Raw genomic sequence first — 19,136 nt, 5'->3', positions numbered from 1 at the left:
GCTCTTTCTCTTGCACTAGTTCCTATTTATGTTCTTCAAGCTGGTGGCTAAGGGCAGAGAGGTGGGGAACTCATCGAAGGTGGTCACTAGAGGTAAGAAGGTGTTGAGGCATGAAGAGAGTCCATGGCGAGCTCCTATGAAGGTTGGAGGCAAGAAGGGAAGAGATAGTTTCTTTCACTGGTTGCACACAAATGAAGAGATAGTTTCTTTCACTGGTTGCACACAAAAGAAGGGAAGAGATAGTTTCTTTCACTGGTTGCACACAAATGAAGAGAGTCCATGACGAGCTCCTATGAAGGTTGGAGGCAAGAAGGGAAGCGATAGTTTCTTTCACTGGTTGCACACAAATGCTTTCTTTTTGTACATGCTCAATGTGCTAACTTACCAAGCATGCCACCCCTTTCATAGAAGCTCATGCGACCCACCTATACCCTAACTAGAGCTTTACCTTTTGCATTCCTTACAACTAACTATGGTGATATTTGCCTACTGCATGTCTAAATAGCATGGCTATATTAAATGCCCTGGTAGCCCATAAGAAGCAAGGGGCATAATTTTAAATTCTCGCTTAAATGTTTAAATTTCCATGTACAAAGGTTTTTGAAGGAGTACTCTTTGATCACTCTGAATTCTTGATTTTTATCTTAGCATTTTTCATGTAGAAGTTTTTGCATTTGTTATAATAAGGAATGTTTTTCGTTAACACTAGTTGGGAGACTACTGGGATTGCTACCTCTGCCTCACGACTAAGTAACACAGGCCTTAAATGCCCATGGTGGCAGATGGGATCTATGCTCAAAGACGATCATATCGCTCACCGTCATTTCTATGGAGTGTCAGATCCTAGTAAACTAGGAAAGGTAAACTAAGGGTAGTAAACTAGGGTTGCTAACGAGAAGTAAACTAGGGTTTACCGACGTGATTGTGGAAAAATAGATAAATTGGTAAACAAGATAAATTAGTAAACAGTTATTACTAGAAAAAATGGTAAACTAGGCAATAGAGTCTAATTAAGGATGGTAAATTATTAAAATGATTAAATTGGAGATAGTAAACTAGGGAGATATGTGCCTCTATGCATGTTTTTAAGCTTCAAATATTCAATGGAAAACAGGGCTAGCATCAATGACTACTTGGTGAAATGGTAGCATGAAAGTTTTCGCATGGTCTTAGGTTTGAGTCTCATCTCATGTACCCTTTTTGTGCCTGAAGATTGTCAAAAAATTTCTAATGCCCAGGTCTCACGTGTTAATTTACTTAGTTTACCATCCCTAATTTACCAACGTAACAACCTAGTTTACCTTTTCATTGTCCCAGATCCACTATCATTGCCGGTTCCTGATAGTTTATGTCTCACTAGCAACCCTAGTTTCACTCATAATTTACCTTCCTTAGTTTACTCGAATTCAATGGCCTAGAAATGGCGGAGAGTAATGCGATTATCTGTGAGAGTAGATTATATCTGTCATGTGCATTTAAGACCCCGTGTGACTCCGTGTTAGTTGAGGCTGGGACTTCCTCAACACTATATGGCATGGTTTATTAAATAAACAAGAGGTGTGGGATCTACAGTGGGGAGAGGATGCATAAAAATCAGGGGCACGTGGGTCGTCCGCTGTAGGCGATGGGCCCGATTTACTTTTTGGATAAACCAGGGCGTCAGTTGTCGATCAACCACCCGGGTCGCCCAAAAAATGCTATGTATTGAGGATATGTAGCAAAGCTCATTGCTACCTTTGGAGGGGTCGCGGGTTCTAATCTTGGTCGTGTTGGTGTGGCATGATTTACTTTTGCTACGTGCGGTCTGGTTCACTTTTTATTTTTGCCCATAGAGTAAACCCGACCCTAGAGGTAGGCATGGCTTGGTTTCCTTTTTTATTTTGTGCTCACAGAGTAAACCTGGCCTTAAACCTTGGGTTAGAGTTTTTTCACACGTCAACTAAAAAAATTTCAAACATGGGGATTGACCCATGACGTGCTGGTGGAGAGCTGGCAACCTTACCATGGGCCTTAATTTTAAATTTTTTAATGCTAGTTTACTTTAAAAAATTCTAAGTAAAAGTGTCAGGTATAAAATAAATTTTCAACGCAACACCTATGCTATGAAAGTTGAAAGACCTACCATCAAGCTATACCAACATCGAATTCCCTTCAAAAACCATATATAATAAAAAATATTAGCCGAGTTTACTCAAAAAATAATAATAAGCCTGGCCCACCGCCGTCGGTGTAGATTCCGGCGGGCCATAGTGTGCAGCCCGCAGACCACATCCCTACTTTAGATCCCGTGCCTCCTACAGTCTACTTCTTAAATACACCGTGCCATATAGTGATGAGCAGGGACTTTGCACTGTCAAATGGAAAAGCAAACATCATGAGACTGTGACTTGATGACCGCAAAGCACAAAGCACGATGAGCGTGGATGCAGATGCAGGGGCAGCATTGGAGGAACCCGAGAGTCCTCGAGAAAGGTGTGGGGAACTCTGGTGAAATTTTTGAAGGACTGAACCTCTAGGCTCTCGGCGCTCATGATGATGATGAAAACAAAAGTTACTGTGGATGCGGTGAATAATGATAAATAGTGAAAGGCTTATTCGCCTCCTTTTGATGGTGCACTGGTACTACTACTACTACTAGCTACAGGGGTCTCCAGAGTTCTTTTCTCGGTTACTACTCAGCTTGTGAGGAGAAGCCTTCTTCTCCTCTCACCACAGCCTGCTAAAAAGGGACGGTCTGCAATCTCTTGGAACTCTGATTTTGCGATAGCCTGTTAACATACAATGGCTTTTCGAGCACCCACGGCTGGTGAAGGATGTAGACAAGTGGTCTTGTTGGTAGGATGCTTGACTATAACGTTGTTAATGCTGCACTGGCCAAGGGTTGGAGGTTCAAGCGAGACGGTTGAGCTTGGAGCCAGTAATAGTATTACTGTTGTTAGTGAGAAGATGCAAAAAAAGGGGCTCAGGTTGGCCATGGTACATAGAAATTCTCCACTCTCACCAATCCACAAACTCCTCAAAAGCAAACTAGCAGAGCTCAAAGAAGCAAGAATAAGAGACCTAGCCCGCATACAAAGCGTCATTCAGAAGCTACAAAGAGCATCTTCTTCGTTTTCCTTTGATAAGGCCTTGAGAACTAGCATCGCATCAGGAGAGGCCGCTGGAGCAGGCCAGTACTTCATCAACTTCTCCATTGGCACACCACCTCAGAGCTTCTTGTTGATAGCAGACACAGGCAGTGACCTCACATGGGTAAGATGTTCCTACTGTCGTGACATTGATGATGGCAATTGTGCTAATGATAGCTCTCTGTTTCCGACCTTCATGGCAAGAGCGTCCTCGACGTACACCCCCATCTCTTGCCTGTCTTCACAGTGCTTGCTAGTGCCCCCACCCCCTCACTTCTCATGCAATTTCAAAATACCTAGCACTTGCAAGTATGATTACCCTTATGCGGACACTTCCGAGACAGTGGGGGTATTCTCTCGGGAGACAATCACAATCAACTCTTCTTCTTCGTCGTCGTCAGCAGCGATGAGGGTGCCGAACATAGCGTTCGGCTGTGGCTTGCACGACACAGGAGAGAGTTTTGTAGGCTCTTCCGGAGTCCTGGGCCTTGGCAGAGGTTCCATATCTTTCCCTTCGCAAATCAGCTCTATTGCAGGCGCCCAATTCTCTTACTGTCTCATGGATTTCTTTAATAATGTCAACGACAACAACCAGACGTCGTCATCATCACGACGCAGCTACCTTCAATTTGGAGGTGGAACCTTTACTCAGCTCAAATACACTCCCTTGCTAAGTAACCCCTTTAGCCAGAGTTTCTACTATGTGGGCGTAGAGAAAGTTATGGTGAATGGTCAAGTCCTACCCATCCCTGACTATGTTTGGGATATTGATGCGGTGGGCAACGGGGGCACAGTGGTGGACTCCGGGACAACACTCACTTTCTTTGTGGAGCCAGCTTATCGCTCGATATTGAGGGCAATATCTGAAGCCTTGATTTATCCCCCCATCTATCATGTGGAGTCGAGCTTTGATCTCTGCTTCAATACTTCTGGCATTTTGGAGAGCAACTTGACTCTGCCCAAGGTGGGCATTTGCATGCATGAAAATGCATGCTTCCAGCCCCCTCCAAGGAATTATTTCATTGATGTGGAAGATGGCCTCAAGTGCTTGGCTATGCAGGGGGTGGAGTCCCCCTTTGGTTTCTCGGTTTTGGGCAACCTCATCCAGCAAAACTTCCTCATGCAATTTGATTCACAAGCCATGCAGCTAGGTTTTGCGCCCACCGTATGCTAGCGACTATAGCATTGTATGCTTGCTAGCTGGCATGCAAGCTGGCAACCTTTCTTTGTACACACCCCCCGACCCCCCCCCCCCCCCCCAAAAAAAAAAGTCTGAGCGCACCAACCAATTGATTTTTGTCGTACCTTGCCTGTCTCTGGAGATGTCTATGTCCATCATTCTGACGGAGTGCTATAATAAATAAGCATAATAGTTATAAGCGAGCGAGTGGGGTTCAAACTTCACAAGCTCGCATTCGAATTATGACGCGCCCTTGGCTGGCCATATAAAATCTGGACTCACGAACCTATATGTGTAAGTAACCAAACAGGTGTAAGTAATGAAAAAGCTATTGCAATTGTAGGTACTAGGTATTACATGCCAGTTAACGATTCAAAGTAAGGTAAGTATAAGGGCTCCTCAAAAGATTCCAGAGTTTCCCGTGGCTCTATATACATATATATTTGGTTAATCTGAAAAAAAGAGAAGAGGTAGCGTGCACAGGTGAATGCATGTATGCGTGTGTGTGCGTGTGTAAGTGTGGGGTGCACGTGTGTACGCATACACGTGTACGTGCTATGCAAATGGGAGTGCACATACAATGCAAGTGTGAATGGGTGTGCACAGTGCAAATGTGTGCACACATGGGTGTATGTGAGCAATAGGGTGTGCACAACTATAAGGTTCCCGCCCTAGTTGGGTAGAGGGATCCTTTTGATAGGCGGCTAAGTCCCTTGGTCTTGGATTTTGATGACACTTCGATCACTCACAATTACGAGAATATGAGCAAACCGAGAGATCTAACTCTATCTCGCAAGGGAAAGGTAGTCATTCCAAAAGGAATCTATTCTTCAAATCGAATGGCACTTAATGTGTGTGATCGAGGATGGAACAAGTCTCGCACTTGGTTTATAGAAGCGAACGCTTTTTTTCCTTTCATTTTACAAGGCATCATCACTGGCTTGGTTTCCTAAAATAGAACTTGTTCGGGGCCCTACTTTTACTACAAATCATAGTAAATAAATGTGTTAACTCATCAGGTCTACCTATCCATAGGATGACGCTACAAGGGTATAAAAAAGTTACCCAACTCATCAGGTCTACCCATCCATAGGATGGCGCTACAAGGGTATCCATCCATCCACTTTCCCACCACTCACCCAATTCATTTTGTTATTAGGTCTTACCACACTATGAAACATATAAAAGCAAGTTCCTTAATTAAAGAGTGCCTTTGAAACCAACAATATTTACATATAAACAGTACTTACAACAAAATATTCACAAAAGAGACCTTGAAATCGGGTCAGCAATCAAATCCAAGCTTCCATATCCATGTCCATAGACATATCCAAACCAAACCCAAACCAAACCATCGATGATCTAGAATTCGGTCTTACAGTCTTAGCTACTTGGACATATTCCCACGGACCATACATCCTTGTTGTCAACCAGTCCAGCGAGGGCTAAGTCGGCTTGTCGCCCCCTCAGCGCTATCGCTTATACCAAACCCTCTCGCTCCTCAGAGGAGACGTCTACCCATGAGATAAACTAATCCATCGCACTAGCTTGGGGCCTACAAAACTAGGCAACATCCATAATAACATGTCCACCCTCGTAAGGTGGAAATCCAATTACCATTGGCATAGGGAGATTACCCTAGACCGATTCTTGGCCTAATGCCTCCGTGCGACTAATTGTCGTTTGCATGATGATTTGTTTTAGAAGGAGCAAATTCATTTGCATGGATGTGTGCTTTCTCATTTTCGCCTTGAATGTCGTGCAATTCTTCAATTCAGTGGCATTTCGGTGCAATAGTAGTGCCTTTACTTGCAAAGAATAGAAAGAGAATGGGATGTGTGTGAAATGTTAAGGATCACCAAGAGAGAGAATTCTAGCAAATCAAATGGATATCATTTAGGCTTTCAAAAGCTTGACTAAAATCCTAAAGCTTTATTGAGAACAAAGTCTAAGCTCACCTTTTAGTCTCTTCAAATGGGAGGGGGGGGGCTTTTGGAGAGGTATCCTTAGCCAAAGGGCTCTCAAGGGAAGGGGAGGGTAGCCTTTGGGAGAGGCTAAGAGGGTGACTTTAATTCTATTCACACATGGGGAGAAGAGTTGTAGGACATGACCCAGAGCTAGACCATAGCCTCTACGTGAGGGGTGAGGAGTACCTGTAGAAGGGAGGGAAGAGGGGTTTATATTGGTGCAAGGAGGGGTGCTTGCACATGGAGAGAGAGTGCCAACAGGGAGTCAAGTGCATTCGGGTGGGGGCACCATTTGGACAAGGTGCATGGGTGCTAGGTGCGTTGGGGAGGGAGTACCACTTGTCCAAGAGGGATCTTGAAGGGCTGTACGTGGGGGGCAGAGAGGTAGTAAAGGGCCCCAAGGGGGATATGTGCACCACTTGTCCAAGAAGAGTCTAGAAGGGGGGGAGGGGGGGTACGTGTAGGGAGGGGTGCCTGAGGGGCATAGCGGGCATTGTCAGGGAGATTGGTGGGTGGCACGTCCTTGGATCCGGGGTGTTGGTAGACAACATCTGTGGATTTAGGGGCATAGCGGGCATTGTCAGGGAGATTAGTGGGTGGCACGTCCTTGGATCCGGGGTGTTGGTAGACAACATCTGTGGATTTAGGGTGGGTGGTGCCCGTGGATGCGTGTGTGCATAATTTGGTGAGAAATGAGCTCCTGGGTGTTTGGAGGAGCTGTTCATAGGCATCGTATGTTACTTGGGCAGGGCTCACCATGCATGTGCCTGAGGGTGTCCATCGCATATCGGGTGGGACTCACTGTGCACGCGCCTGAGAGCGTCCATTGAGCCGTAGAGAAATTTTAGTAAAATTGTTTGAGGTTGCCTCATGATTCCATGGGCGCTTAATCTCCATCATTTTGACATCTGAAATGTTGCTAATTTTGATCTAAAGCCGCCATATTTCAAAACTTTATGTGCTAATTTAGGCCACTTTGGTTACTCGTTTCAATCTCGAAAAAAGGCATGTCGGGGGTAATTTCTTGCTTAACATTTCAATTTTGAATTTAGTTTTCTCATTTCATGAGTAGAAGGTTCTTAAATTTGCAATCACCTCAAAAAAGGAACTTCCTAAGGATAAAAATATCAACTAAATGTAACCATAATGAACTACCTAAACTATATTTGCAATGGATATGCCACATTGTGCTTAATGTATTACATTTACAATGGGTACAAGCGGATGCAAGTTAGTGCACGTGCATGAATGTGTGTGTGTGCACATGCACATGTGTGTGTGTGCACATGCACATGTAGAAATGACAATGTGTGGATGTGTGATGTGTGAGTGCACAATGTGCTTGTGTAGGTGTGTATGCACGTGCATGTGCACGTCCTTGATGCATGTGGGCAAGTGTGCTTGCATAAGTGTGTGGGACGCATAATGAGTAAATGGGTGTATGTGCGTGCATGAGTGCATGTGCATGTGCATATGTATGCACTTGCTTGTGCACATGCGTGTGCGTGCACGAGGTCCAAAGGTGTATGGGATGCAAATGTGAGATGTGTGTAAACATGCATATGTGACTGTGCATGCACATGCATGTGGTACATGTGCGAATGTGCATGCATGTGCATGTGGTATGATTAGAAAACAAAGTTTGTAGGCTAAAAGAAGGCACTATACAGGCTAAAACAAGCCATCTCAAGGGTATGGTATCACAGGATAGACTAATTTTTCAAAAAGATTAGGTTTACTAGTGTCAAGAGACAAGGGTAGGAATAGGGAAGAGTCGGGCGATTCATGGGAGTCCGGACAAGTGTGGACGGCAAGGGCTATAGTTAGCCGGTTAGGGTCTATATCCGGCGGTTGGGTGGAGAGCTTCCCTATTCTCTTCTAGGAGGCTTTCACGGAGGTCTCACACTGGTATCAGAGCTAAGAGATTTACGCACTAGCCAACTACGCCACCATCACCCCTCGCCGCACAGCCCCTCACCATAGTCCACGCATGAGATCATGGGAGAAAGATGGCTCACCACCTGTGTGCCGTGAGACAATAGCTGCACACTGATCGTCAATAGTATCCTCTCTCTCTCTCTCTCTCTCTCTCTCTCTCTCTCTCTCTCTCTCTCTCTCTCTCTCTCTCTCTCTCTCTCTCTCGGTACCTGTCTGCACGAGAAGGAGGAGATCAATAGTGCAACACCGTGGGGAGAGAACACATAACCACCCCTTACGGCTACGACACCACAGCGTCGGTCGTTCAAAGGCGAACAATAGTCTCTCTCTCTCTCTCTCTCTCTCTCTCTCTCTCTCTCTCTCTCTCTCTCTCTCTCTCTCTCTCTCTCTCTCTCTATCTATCTATCTATCTATCTATCTCTCTCTCTCTCTCTCTATCACCCAATGTGTGGTGGTAGATTGGTAGAGCTTCTTCAAACGGGTGTGTGGGTAAATAAACAAAATGGGCTAGCCTTTCTATCACCCAATGTGTGGTAGATTGGTTAGCTCATGGAGTTGTTATTCAACACGTCTTGTCTTCGAATCTCACTCCCCTCAGATAGATCATATTTGGTCTCTTGGGATTGTTTCTACGACGTTAAAAGAGCTTCTTCTTCTTCTTCTCTCTCTCTCTCTCTCTCCCCCATTACTTGTCTGGGAGAATCACGGTGTCTTCCAGCAGTTGTGCAATGACACACAACAGCAACCGCATAAGAGCGTAATCTCCCTTTCTCTTTTTCTCTACAGGCACACACAGTCGACTGGCTTATCAACTTCCTAGCAGCGCAAGCAGACATTATATAATGTGCGGCAAGAGGCGGCCACGAGAGCAAACATAACAACCCACAGATGATGGCCACGAGAGAACCATGAAAACACCACCAAGGGCAACAACGGCGCGTGTCGACGGCCGTTAACAATAGTAACAAAGGATACACAAGACCGTGATGAGAGTAAACAAGAAGAGTGCAGGCAAGCCACATCACTTCATAGTTAGCAGCAAAAGTTCGATTTTCTGTGAGTTGGTTTTGGTCAAGTACTAGTCTTCATCTTGCACTAGAATTTGAATTGTTACCATGACCTCAAAAGTTTTCGAGCACCTTGAGGGTCAACAGCATGGTGGTCATCCATCTTTCGATACTAATATGGCTGATCTAAATGCGTGTGATCATGGATTTGTGGATTTACATGCACACACTTTTTTAGAATCACGCACACAATGTATTGAACAAAATTTACTTGTTCTTCCTCAAAGTTTACAGACCATACAAGAGACTCTTAAGTAGTTGGTCGCTAATTAAGGATTCGGAGTGTCCCGATTGATACTCCAGGGGCATCTACTTCTGGGGAGTCAACTCAAGACACCAAAATGCTTGGGAATTAGGAAGTGGTAGCTATGCTTAAGAGCATGAAGCCTCCTGTGTTCCGCGAGGAAGAGAAGGAGCATAACAAATATGTAGTGAATACTTTTTTACAAAAGTGGACGAACTTGCACCTTTTGTGAAGCGTTCTCCTGATGTTGTTCATGCTCTCGAGGCAAGTCTTACACTTGAGGGCAAGGCCTACAAGTGGTGGATAGGCCTCCCCAGAGTGATCGATCTACGTCATGGGATGTTTTTGAGGCACTTTTTCAGAAAGAATTCTTACGTGAGAATGAGAAGGATCACAACTAGGATGCTTGGGACAACTGTAAGATGGAAGGTCTCACGTTAACCCAATATATAAGACTAAGGTTAAAACTCAATACCCTAAAACTTTAGAAGAGTGCATAAAGAGTGCACAGATCTTCGATGATAATATTTAGAAGAAATGCACAGCCAAGACACCTTGGGTTGGAGCATCCGACTTCCATAGTTCTAAGGGGAACAAACAACAGACAGCCAAATAAGGTAGTGATGCAGTTAAGAAGGCTAAGGTGCTAAGGAGTCCCTTGTCTCTACAAGATTATGAGCGAGCCAAAAAGGCAAGAATTATCCAAAGAATTGTGGCAAGGATGTTGATAAGGGCCGTAGTAAGGCAACGCATACGGTGCAAGTTTTTCACTTGATGCTTCTCAAAAGTTTTATGAGGTTCAAGTATCACATACCAATGCCACGGATGAGTGTTGTCTAACTTCTACAATGTGGGTACCCTCTTGTCAGCCTTATGATTTGATTCGGATGCATGGACACATTAACGGACGAAAAGTTCGTGTCATGATTGACGATGGGGCTACACATAACTTTTTAAATTGTCACTTGGTTTAAAAATTAAAATTGCCACAAAGCCCTAGTGATCATAAATACATGCCGTTTGGTCTAACTAATGCTCCACGTATGTTTATGATGCTTATGGATAGCGTGTTACACCCGTATCTTGGTCGATTCGTTGTAGTATTTCTTGATGATATTTTGATCTTTAGCCAAACTGAGGAAGAGCATTTGCAACACTTACGATTAGTGTTCTATTTTCTAAGGCAAAACGCACTTTACACTAAAGAGAGAAAGTGTGAGTTCTTTGCCTCTCAGAGATCCATTGTTGGGTCACATAATCTCGGCAGAGGGAATTCAGATGGATCCTACAAAAGTAGAGGCAATCCTCAAGTGGCCTCATCCAACAAATCTAGAGGAATTACAAATATTCCATAGTTTGGCAGGGTTCTATCGTAAATTCATCTGCGATTATGCTAAGTTAGCAGTTCCAATGACAGACCAATTAAAATCTAAGGGTCACAACTTTGTTTGGGGTGCTGACCAACAACATAGTTTCGATCGTCTTAAGGTTGCTATAGCTACCGCACCTATGTTGGCAATAGTAGATCCAAATCAACCGTCTATGGTTAAAACAGATGCTAGTGACCAAGGAGGAATACTGGTATCTTTTGAGAGCAAGAAGTTGGATAGAGCTCAACGAAATTATTCTTTATATGAACATGAGCTTTTTGCCATCATTTATGCTCTAGGGAAGTGGAGGCATTATGTCTACGATGCAAAAATGAAAAGAGAGAAAAGCCTCAAGAAAACATGGATTTGAAAATAAATACTCAAATCCACCAAAAAAGTAGAAAGTAGGTGGGAGCTGAGTTCAATTTAGTAAGTAACCCACCAAAAGCCCAAGTAAAAAGGAGAAGTGAATACTTGGCAAAAGTCTACACAAGGTGCCAAATGAGGCTCCCCCTAATTATCCACTTGATTAATTTTTAATAATTTAATTGCTGACATAAAACACTTATAAGATTTGAAAAGAGAACAATCAAAGATAAACAAAAATTGCAACAAGGAAGCAATAAGGATACAAATTAATGATACCAACGATTTAAGAGATACCCCCTTCATTTGCATCAATTTTTATGGAAGATGAAGCTTCTCCACATTCCCTACTTTGGTTAAAATAACTCTCCACTCACAATAGCACTTTCTAATATCCAACTCATGCATTGGTTAAATCTTTATAATAATCTATGTCTTGTCTCTCCATGTGAGGTCTTATATGTAGAAAACTACAAGTTAGAGTTTTGTCCATAACTTGAGTGAACTTTAAAGTCCACAATTAGTTCTAGAACTTTGCTATGATGAACAATTCTGATGTGATTGGTGAGAGGGTCGAAAATCAACAACAACAGAGGGGTGTCTAAATTCTAAGGCACATGCAAAAATTAAAAGAGACAAAAGCCTCATGCAAACATGGAGAATGAATCCTCAAATCCACCAAAAAGTAGAAAGTAGGTGGGAGATGAGATTTAAGTAGACCACCAAAAGCTCAAGTAAAAAGAGAACTTGGCAAAAGTCTACACAACGTGCCAAATGTGGACCCCCTAATTATCCACTTGATTAATTTTTAATTTAAAAATTGTTAGCCCATTCCTAGGGTTAACAAGAGCTACTACCATTATCTTATATCAAGGAGTCAAGGTAGATACACCAAAAGGTCATACATTCAAGATATGAAGCAATGGTGTCCAAATCTACAACTTGGACGGGCACCTGTAATGGTCCTATGGAATACTTATGGGTGATTTTCATTCAAGAGCATGTGGTAGTAGGCTAGGATGAAGTCCCAAGTGTTGTATTTCATTGATATATTATGAGATGATTCATTGTAATAGCATTAGGTCTCTCATGAGCCTAAAGTGCCCGGTTGGCCACAATTTAAGTGAGTGTGAACACTTATGGCCATGTATATAAATGAATATCTCTCATAATACAAAGAACTCTCCCATTTTGCAATAGAGTCTTACTCTTGCTAATCGTCTTGCTAATGTCTCTCTCTAATGCATGCTAGTGAGTGTGTGTGTGTGTGTGTGAGTGAGTGAAGTGAGGTGAGAGGAGGGACGAGTACACGTAGTGCAACGCAGCAGTGTGACAACACTCGCAGGAGACGTGGTGGGATTTCTTCTTAAGGAGTTATAGAGCTTGGATACCTCAAGGGTTACGAGCTCGGCCATTGAAAATATCCTCATGATAGTTGCAGTTTGCTAGGTAAATCTCTTATTGGATGTGTTTCAAAGAAGGGGGGTTTGGGTGAGCCATAACATTTTTGGCGCCACTGTCGGGGAATCATTCCTTGGCTTTTTCCATCATTTTCCTCTAATCTATGCATTACCCATTTCCCATTGTCTTTATTAATAGTTTCCCATCAAAAAGAGGTGGATTTTATGGTGATTTGGTAGAGAATAGGTCTCTTTTTTATTTTATAAAGAATGTCTTTTGTTTAATTTTTAGCTTAAATTGTTGTTTTTGTTGTTGTTAATGTGGTTTTTAATATTCCTAGGGCTCGCACATAGAGTGTCTTAAGCTTTTTTTGCTTCCCTTTTGCATCAAAAAATACAATAGAATATAAATTTTAGTGATTTTTTTAGCTTTCTTTAGAGCTAAACATAGAGTTAGAATCATTAATTTTTGCTTGATTTGTATGTCTTTTGTTTGATTTGTATACATTAGAGTGTTAGAAAGCATTAGAAGTAGCTTAATCTTTTAAAAAATTTCTCAAAACCATCAAAAAATCTTTGAAATCGACTAATCTTTCCTAATTGATTGATTTTTGTATTAAGGGTGATTAATCTAGCTCAAGAGGCAAAAAGATTAGAAAAAGTAATTTTTGGGATCAAAATTGATCATGTAAGAGGTCAAAATTAGTGTTTTTGAGTATTCTGAGAGCATCTAGATGCATCAAAACACCTAATTACATCAATTTTGGAGGAATTTCTCTCTCTTTTGCTTAATTTTGCATAAAGAGAAGAGACTAAAATTAAGAGTTTAATTAATCTCTAATTATAGATTAATTTACATATTAGTTGATGCACATAGCTTAGCAATTTCATGCTCTATCCAATGATGTGTCCAATGGTGTGAATTAATTAGTGATTAATGGTTAATTAGAGCCTTTGATTAGTCTAAAAGGAAGAAAGATTAGTGAAAGAATTAATCTTTGATTAATTTCTAAGCACTTTTGTACATAACTCATTAAGGCTAATGAGCATTGAATGAAAAGATGCCAATGATTTGTTAAATTGTCCATTTTGGGGGTCATTTATGAAGGGTGTAAGGGTGTATCATTAAAGGGTTGACTTTTTTTATTTCCACTTGCCTTTTGGAAAAATTCTCATATCTCCCCAATTTAAAATTCAAAAAATATTTCCCCCAAATAAGGAAATTTAAATTTCTCTCGACTCCCAAAAAAAAATCAAACGTTTCATACGCAATAAGATCTTTCGCCCAAAATAAATAAATAAATAAAAAGGTCCATCAGCAAAAAAAAGGCATGTTTGAAGACTCATTTTCTCCTAAACTGTGAATCCAATAAACGTGCTCTAGTGCTCATCGGAAAGATAACATCGAGCTTTTCAAAATTGGTCTTGAGTGTCTGAGGGTAAAATCCATCATTTTGGCTTCCGACTAGCAGCAATCAACCCAAAAATCGAGGCGAAAAATGACCCTTACAGCACTAAAAATCGCCCAAAAGCCTGAAAACGATTGCGAACCATATTTGGGTTATTTTTTGCGTGCCTAAATGACGAAATCACGAAAAACTCAGAGACAAAGTTGTAGTACTCCAAAAATACTACAACTCTCTTATACAAAGTTTTTCTAAATTCCTTTTGGAACAAATTCAAAAACGGGCTACAAACAGGGAAAATCTTTTCGAAAAAAAATCATCTTGAGGACAGTGATGGAAAATAGGTTTTGAGACCTCTTCTTCCATCTGGGATGCTAATGGCATGCACTTTTTCTGAAAAAAAATCTAAAGGTCCATGTGTAACAACCTAATTAGGGAAAACGAGCACTCGACAGTCATAATGACCAAAATCCAGGGCTTTCTCTGATGCCCATCCACCCAACTTCCACACTGGACATCGCGGCTTTCCCGGGTATGCCTCTTCTGAATCTCGTCTTTTCTGGGTTCTACCACATGGCTCCTAGAGGGCATAAATCTCGTTCTCTGTCCAGCATTCCCTATCTAACGACGACTGGCTCAAATCTCAAAATCTCATGTCGAGTCTCATCATACACATGTATATCAATCATTCATTCTAAAATAAAGCAATCACAAGTTATACATATCATCTTACACTCATCTCTAGTCCATAATCTTTCAAGGCATGCATATTCAAATCAATCAAAATCAACTTTAAGTATAAAACAAGCTTTTAATTCAAACAATCCTTAACTTCTCTTAGTTTTTTAAGTCACATGGGAATCTGTTTTTAACACAATCAATTATCATATTCTAACGAATAAGATCATCTCTAGTCACCCTATAGCTAAGTCTTAACTATGCTTATATGTTAGTCCATCCGATCTATATAGATAAGATAGTCAATCTTGATAGCAATTTCTAAGGCAAAGCCTGACAACTGGTCTCTTTTGGGGAGTAATATCTTTCAATCTATTTAGAATTAGAGAAAAGTAAAAACTACAAAGTTTTAAGACTTCTAATGCTCTATAAAGCATGTCTCATTGATGGTTCTCTAAAAATGAGTTCTAAGGTCTCTTTGAGAGCATTCAAAATGGCCAAAGTTGTGTTTTCAGCATAAAACTGTTAAAAACAGCCAAGTGCCCCACTTTGCACTCAAATGACTCAAAAAATAAAAGGGATTTGGCTTTCTGGAGTCTCATACATTCTTGCAGAGTTTCTTGTCCTCTAAAACTTTCGTGTTTATCTCAACATCTGATTCTAAACACATGGAAAGATAAACTCTTCACAAAATAGCCCCTAATGAAGGTTATACCTTGAATCTAGTCATAAACTAGTCAAATATTCTATCTTCTAATTCTTTACTCCACCAAAAGTGTTTATTCTATGAGTCGTAGACACTAAGGCAATCATGTACAATTAAGAAAGTTAAGAATTACTCATCATTAAGCGCGCCTTATATCGACTCAGATTCTATGAGTCGTAGACACTAAGGCAATCATGTACAATTAAGAAAGTTAAGAATTACTCACCATTAAGCGCGCCTTATATCGACTCAGATTCACACATACACACTTATCGATTTATTTATTTATTTAATATCAAAAGAATTTAAAGTAAAAATGATAAAAAGAGAGTTTGTGTACTTCTCTGATATATTTAAAGATGTCTTGATTGATTGGGAATCCATGTATACTCTCCAAAAGTTGTGGTAGTGCTTCCTTTGAGCATACTAACTAATTGAAAACTCAATCTTAAATTTTCACTTAATTTTAACACTTAGAATTTTTGCGTGCTCTGAAAAACTGCTAAAAACTTGCTGGAATTCATTACTGAAATCTGTAACATCCAAAACTTAAGATTATCTTTAATCATAACTTGGTTAATCTCGGAGGTATGTTACATTTTCTCCCTGTATTAAGAAAGCTTCGTCCTCGACGATAAAAACATCTTATCCTCAATCATTAGCCCTTGAGAAATAGTTTTTTCTTATTCAACTATTATACTTGATATAGTACTTGAGAAGTTGTATACCTTTTACTTTCAAAGAAAAGTATATCTTCGTCCTAAGATTTCTTCAAGTAGCCTTAGAATGAACGACTTTCTTGTCTAAGATATTAATTTGATATAAAAGCTCTTAACTTGATTCTTCATTTCTTACCTATCTCTTGGATAAAATCAACATACTCGGTAATCATTGCATCTATTAGACTCTCAATATTATAGCATTCTTTTCTCTCAATATTGTGCTCTCTTTCATGTAGATCTTTCATAGATCTTATCTTGGATAAACGATTTTATGTGTTAAGCTAGTCATGTACATGTTTTTGACCAATTTAAAACTTTTCTAAATAAGAGGCAAAATATATTTCTTAATTTACAATTCCATTGGGGAATGGGGGAGAAGACTCGAGCCTAGATCCGACCTTCCCCATAATCTAGCCATACCTACCACTTGGTCCCTAGGCATAGATGGATTTAAATTGATTTCCTTTCCATTTAAGGGTCAACAAACAATTTAAAATTTCTAATTCCAATCTGAATCATGATAATTGTACACTTGAGGCCCATCCTCATAACTATATAAGTACAACACCAAAGTTCTACTCCAGATACCTTGGTCCACGGCCTTGGTATGTCCATGGGTCCAATAACTAAATGAGCCTTGGTATTTCTAATTACTCCACTTTTGGACTCTTCAAGGGGTCATGGGTCATGGCCTCTCCTAGGACTACATCACTAGACCTCATCATGATCACCTTCTTCAATTCCTTCACTGAACATATCAGTGATATCTTTAAATCACTATCCCATGCATGAAGATCATCAGTGTCAATCCCTCCATCCCCATCTGCAATTTCCTTCAAGTTACAAATAACAAACAATGAAACATTCCAAGTTCCTTTGTTACTTCCCATATCTTAGATATTTTTATATGGCTCCATCCTGGGAGAAGAGTCTTACGAGTATTCAACAGGGGTTCCTTATGACCTTTTTTTTTCATCAAGTAAAATTCCAAATAAATTCCCACATCTTAGATACTTTTATGTGGCTCCATCCTTGGGATAAAATTTCAAAGAGTATTCAATAGGGGTTCCTTATTGTTGAAATGTTAGAAAGCATGCGCAAGTTGGATATGGTGGATCAAAGACTAGAGCTAAGTTAAAACACATGATAAAGAAAGATATTGAAAAATGATGTGTATATACAAGAGAGACAACAATACTGGGCAAGAAATAGTTGATTGGTTACTTCATAGGCGAGTGCCCTTTTATAGATTCCATACAACTCAATACCACCTAGTGGTTTAACACAAAACTACGTACTAGAGAAGCTTCACCCACCACAAGCTAAGTGACTTGGTCCCTTTCACATGTACATTTGGCCCCATCCTTCTAGGGATGTGTTTGGTGCATATTTTAACACCCCCCTTCAAACACATAATCATTACAATGGTATTGATGATGACCTTTGATGACTCACCACAACTTATGCTTACCTAAGTGACTTGGTCCCTTTCACATGTACATTTGGCCCCATCCTTCTAGGGATGTGTTTGGTGCATATTTCAATTACCCCCTTCAAACACATAATCATTACAATGGTATTGATGACCTTTGAGACGACTCACCACAACTTATGCTTACCTAACATCCATGCTAGATGATTTCCCTCTTACTATGACTGCTTACCATGACCATACAAGTTTAAGATGGAAATTTAAGCTCGAGGCTAGTTAGGAGTAGTTGGGCTAGAGGTTTAATGGGTGATTTACAAAGATTTACAACACTTTTGTAAAGTTGGGCAATAAGAGTTTGGGGCCGGAAGACATGATCTAGAGAAGGTATTCACTATGGATTGTGAGGGCTTCACGATGCCCCTTGTTGTCCTCCTTTGGTTCTCCATGCTCTTCTCCTTGATCTCCATAATCTTCATGCATAATGTAGGCCTTTTGAGCCTTCTTTTGAAAGAAACAATCTTTCTCAATTGTTAAACACTCCGGTTAACATGACCTTTCACGCGGTTACACCCCTTATACTTTATCTTTTTATAACATCTTTTTGTAACCGCACAATGCAATGATTGTATATGAGATATGGGATGACCAAGCTTATGGTTTGTGTAACATCGGTTATGAGGAATAGATGTACATAGAGCTAGATAACTAGGACGACTAGTTTTATGCCCCCACTGGTAAATGGGCGGCCGAACATTGTAAATATGAACTTTATGGAATATGAAAAGGGACAATCCCATTTGTCTCACTTGAGTTTGCCTTCTCTCTCTTTCTCTCATTGTGAGCTTGTGGTTTCATGCTTGTTAGTGTTCTTACTTGCTTGCATCCTTGATTGTTCTTGCTTGCATCCTTGATTGTCGGTGTATGTGAGTAAGAATGGTAATGCTCTCCTTTTTCTCCTTCTCTACCTTCTCTTTGCTATCTACCATGTCCTTTTTGCATACTAGTGGCATGAGGTCGAGGTTGAACTCTCCATATCTCCTTCCCTCTTGCTCTCTACCTTGCATTGGATCTCTTCTTGGGTGACACAAGGAGAGTGTGGAGTGAGTCCCTAGCGGCTTCACATCGAGGAGTTAACCCTCATAGGGTTGGCCAAGTAATATTCTCCAGATTTGATTCTTGCATGCATCTTTCCTCTCTTCTTTCCCCCATGTGTACAAAGTAGCATGTTATCCTTAACATCTTTGGCGCCGCCGGGGAAGGCATTTGGCTTAGGGTCCTCCACTCTATTCATTTGCTAGAGTCTTTGATTAGCCCGGTTGGAGTGCCTCCCTTCTTCCATCCCCAAAGTGCACGTCATCCCATCAAGCGAATGTTTGTCCCTTCTCTCCCTGAGAAGCGTACACAACTTCGTTTCATATTTTAAAAGCATACACCCATTCGTTCTAAAGCGTACGGTGGTTCCACACCAAAAAAAACCCCAAAAAAACCCAAAAAAAAACTTTTTCTCCACAGAGGGTTCTGCACAGCAGTTC

At 40.9% G+C, this 19,136-nt stretch overlaps 1 protein-coding gene across 1 annotated transcript; it reads left to right on the top strand.

Annotated features, from left to right (window-relative positions):
• The first annotated feature begins 2,340 nt into the window (after positions 1-2,340).
• Positions 2,341-4,396, top strand: LOC147632891 (aspartic proteinase NANA, chloroplast-like). The gene has a single exon (XM_086807795.1). The coding sequence runs from the start codon at positions 2,782-2,784 to the stop codon at positions 4,300-4,302; it is 1,521 nt and encodes a 506-aa protein (XP_086663921.1). The 5' UTR covers positions 2,341-2,781; the 3' UTR covers positions 4,303-4,396.
• The last annotated feature ends 14,740 nt before the right edge of the window (positions 4,397-19,136 follow it).

Source organism: Cibotium barometz, chromosome 13 (assembly GCF_041138505.1).
Source record: "Cibotium barometz isolate CiBa-2024 chromosome 13, ASM4113850v1, whole genome shotgun sequence".
NCBI lineage: Eukaryota > Viridiplantae > Streptophyta > Polypodiopsida > Cyatheales > Cibotiaceae > Cibotium > Cibotium barometz.
The sequence above is the reverse complement of the archived record's forward strand: the minus strand, read 5'-3'. Positions and strand labels throughout refer to the sequence as shown.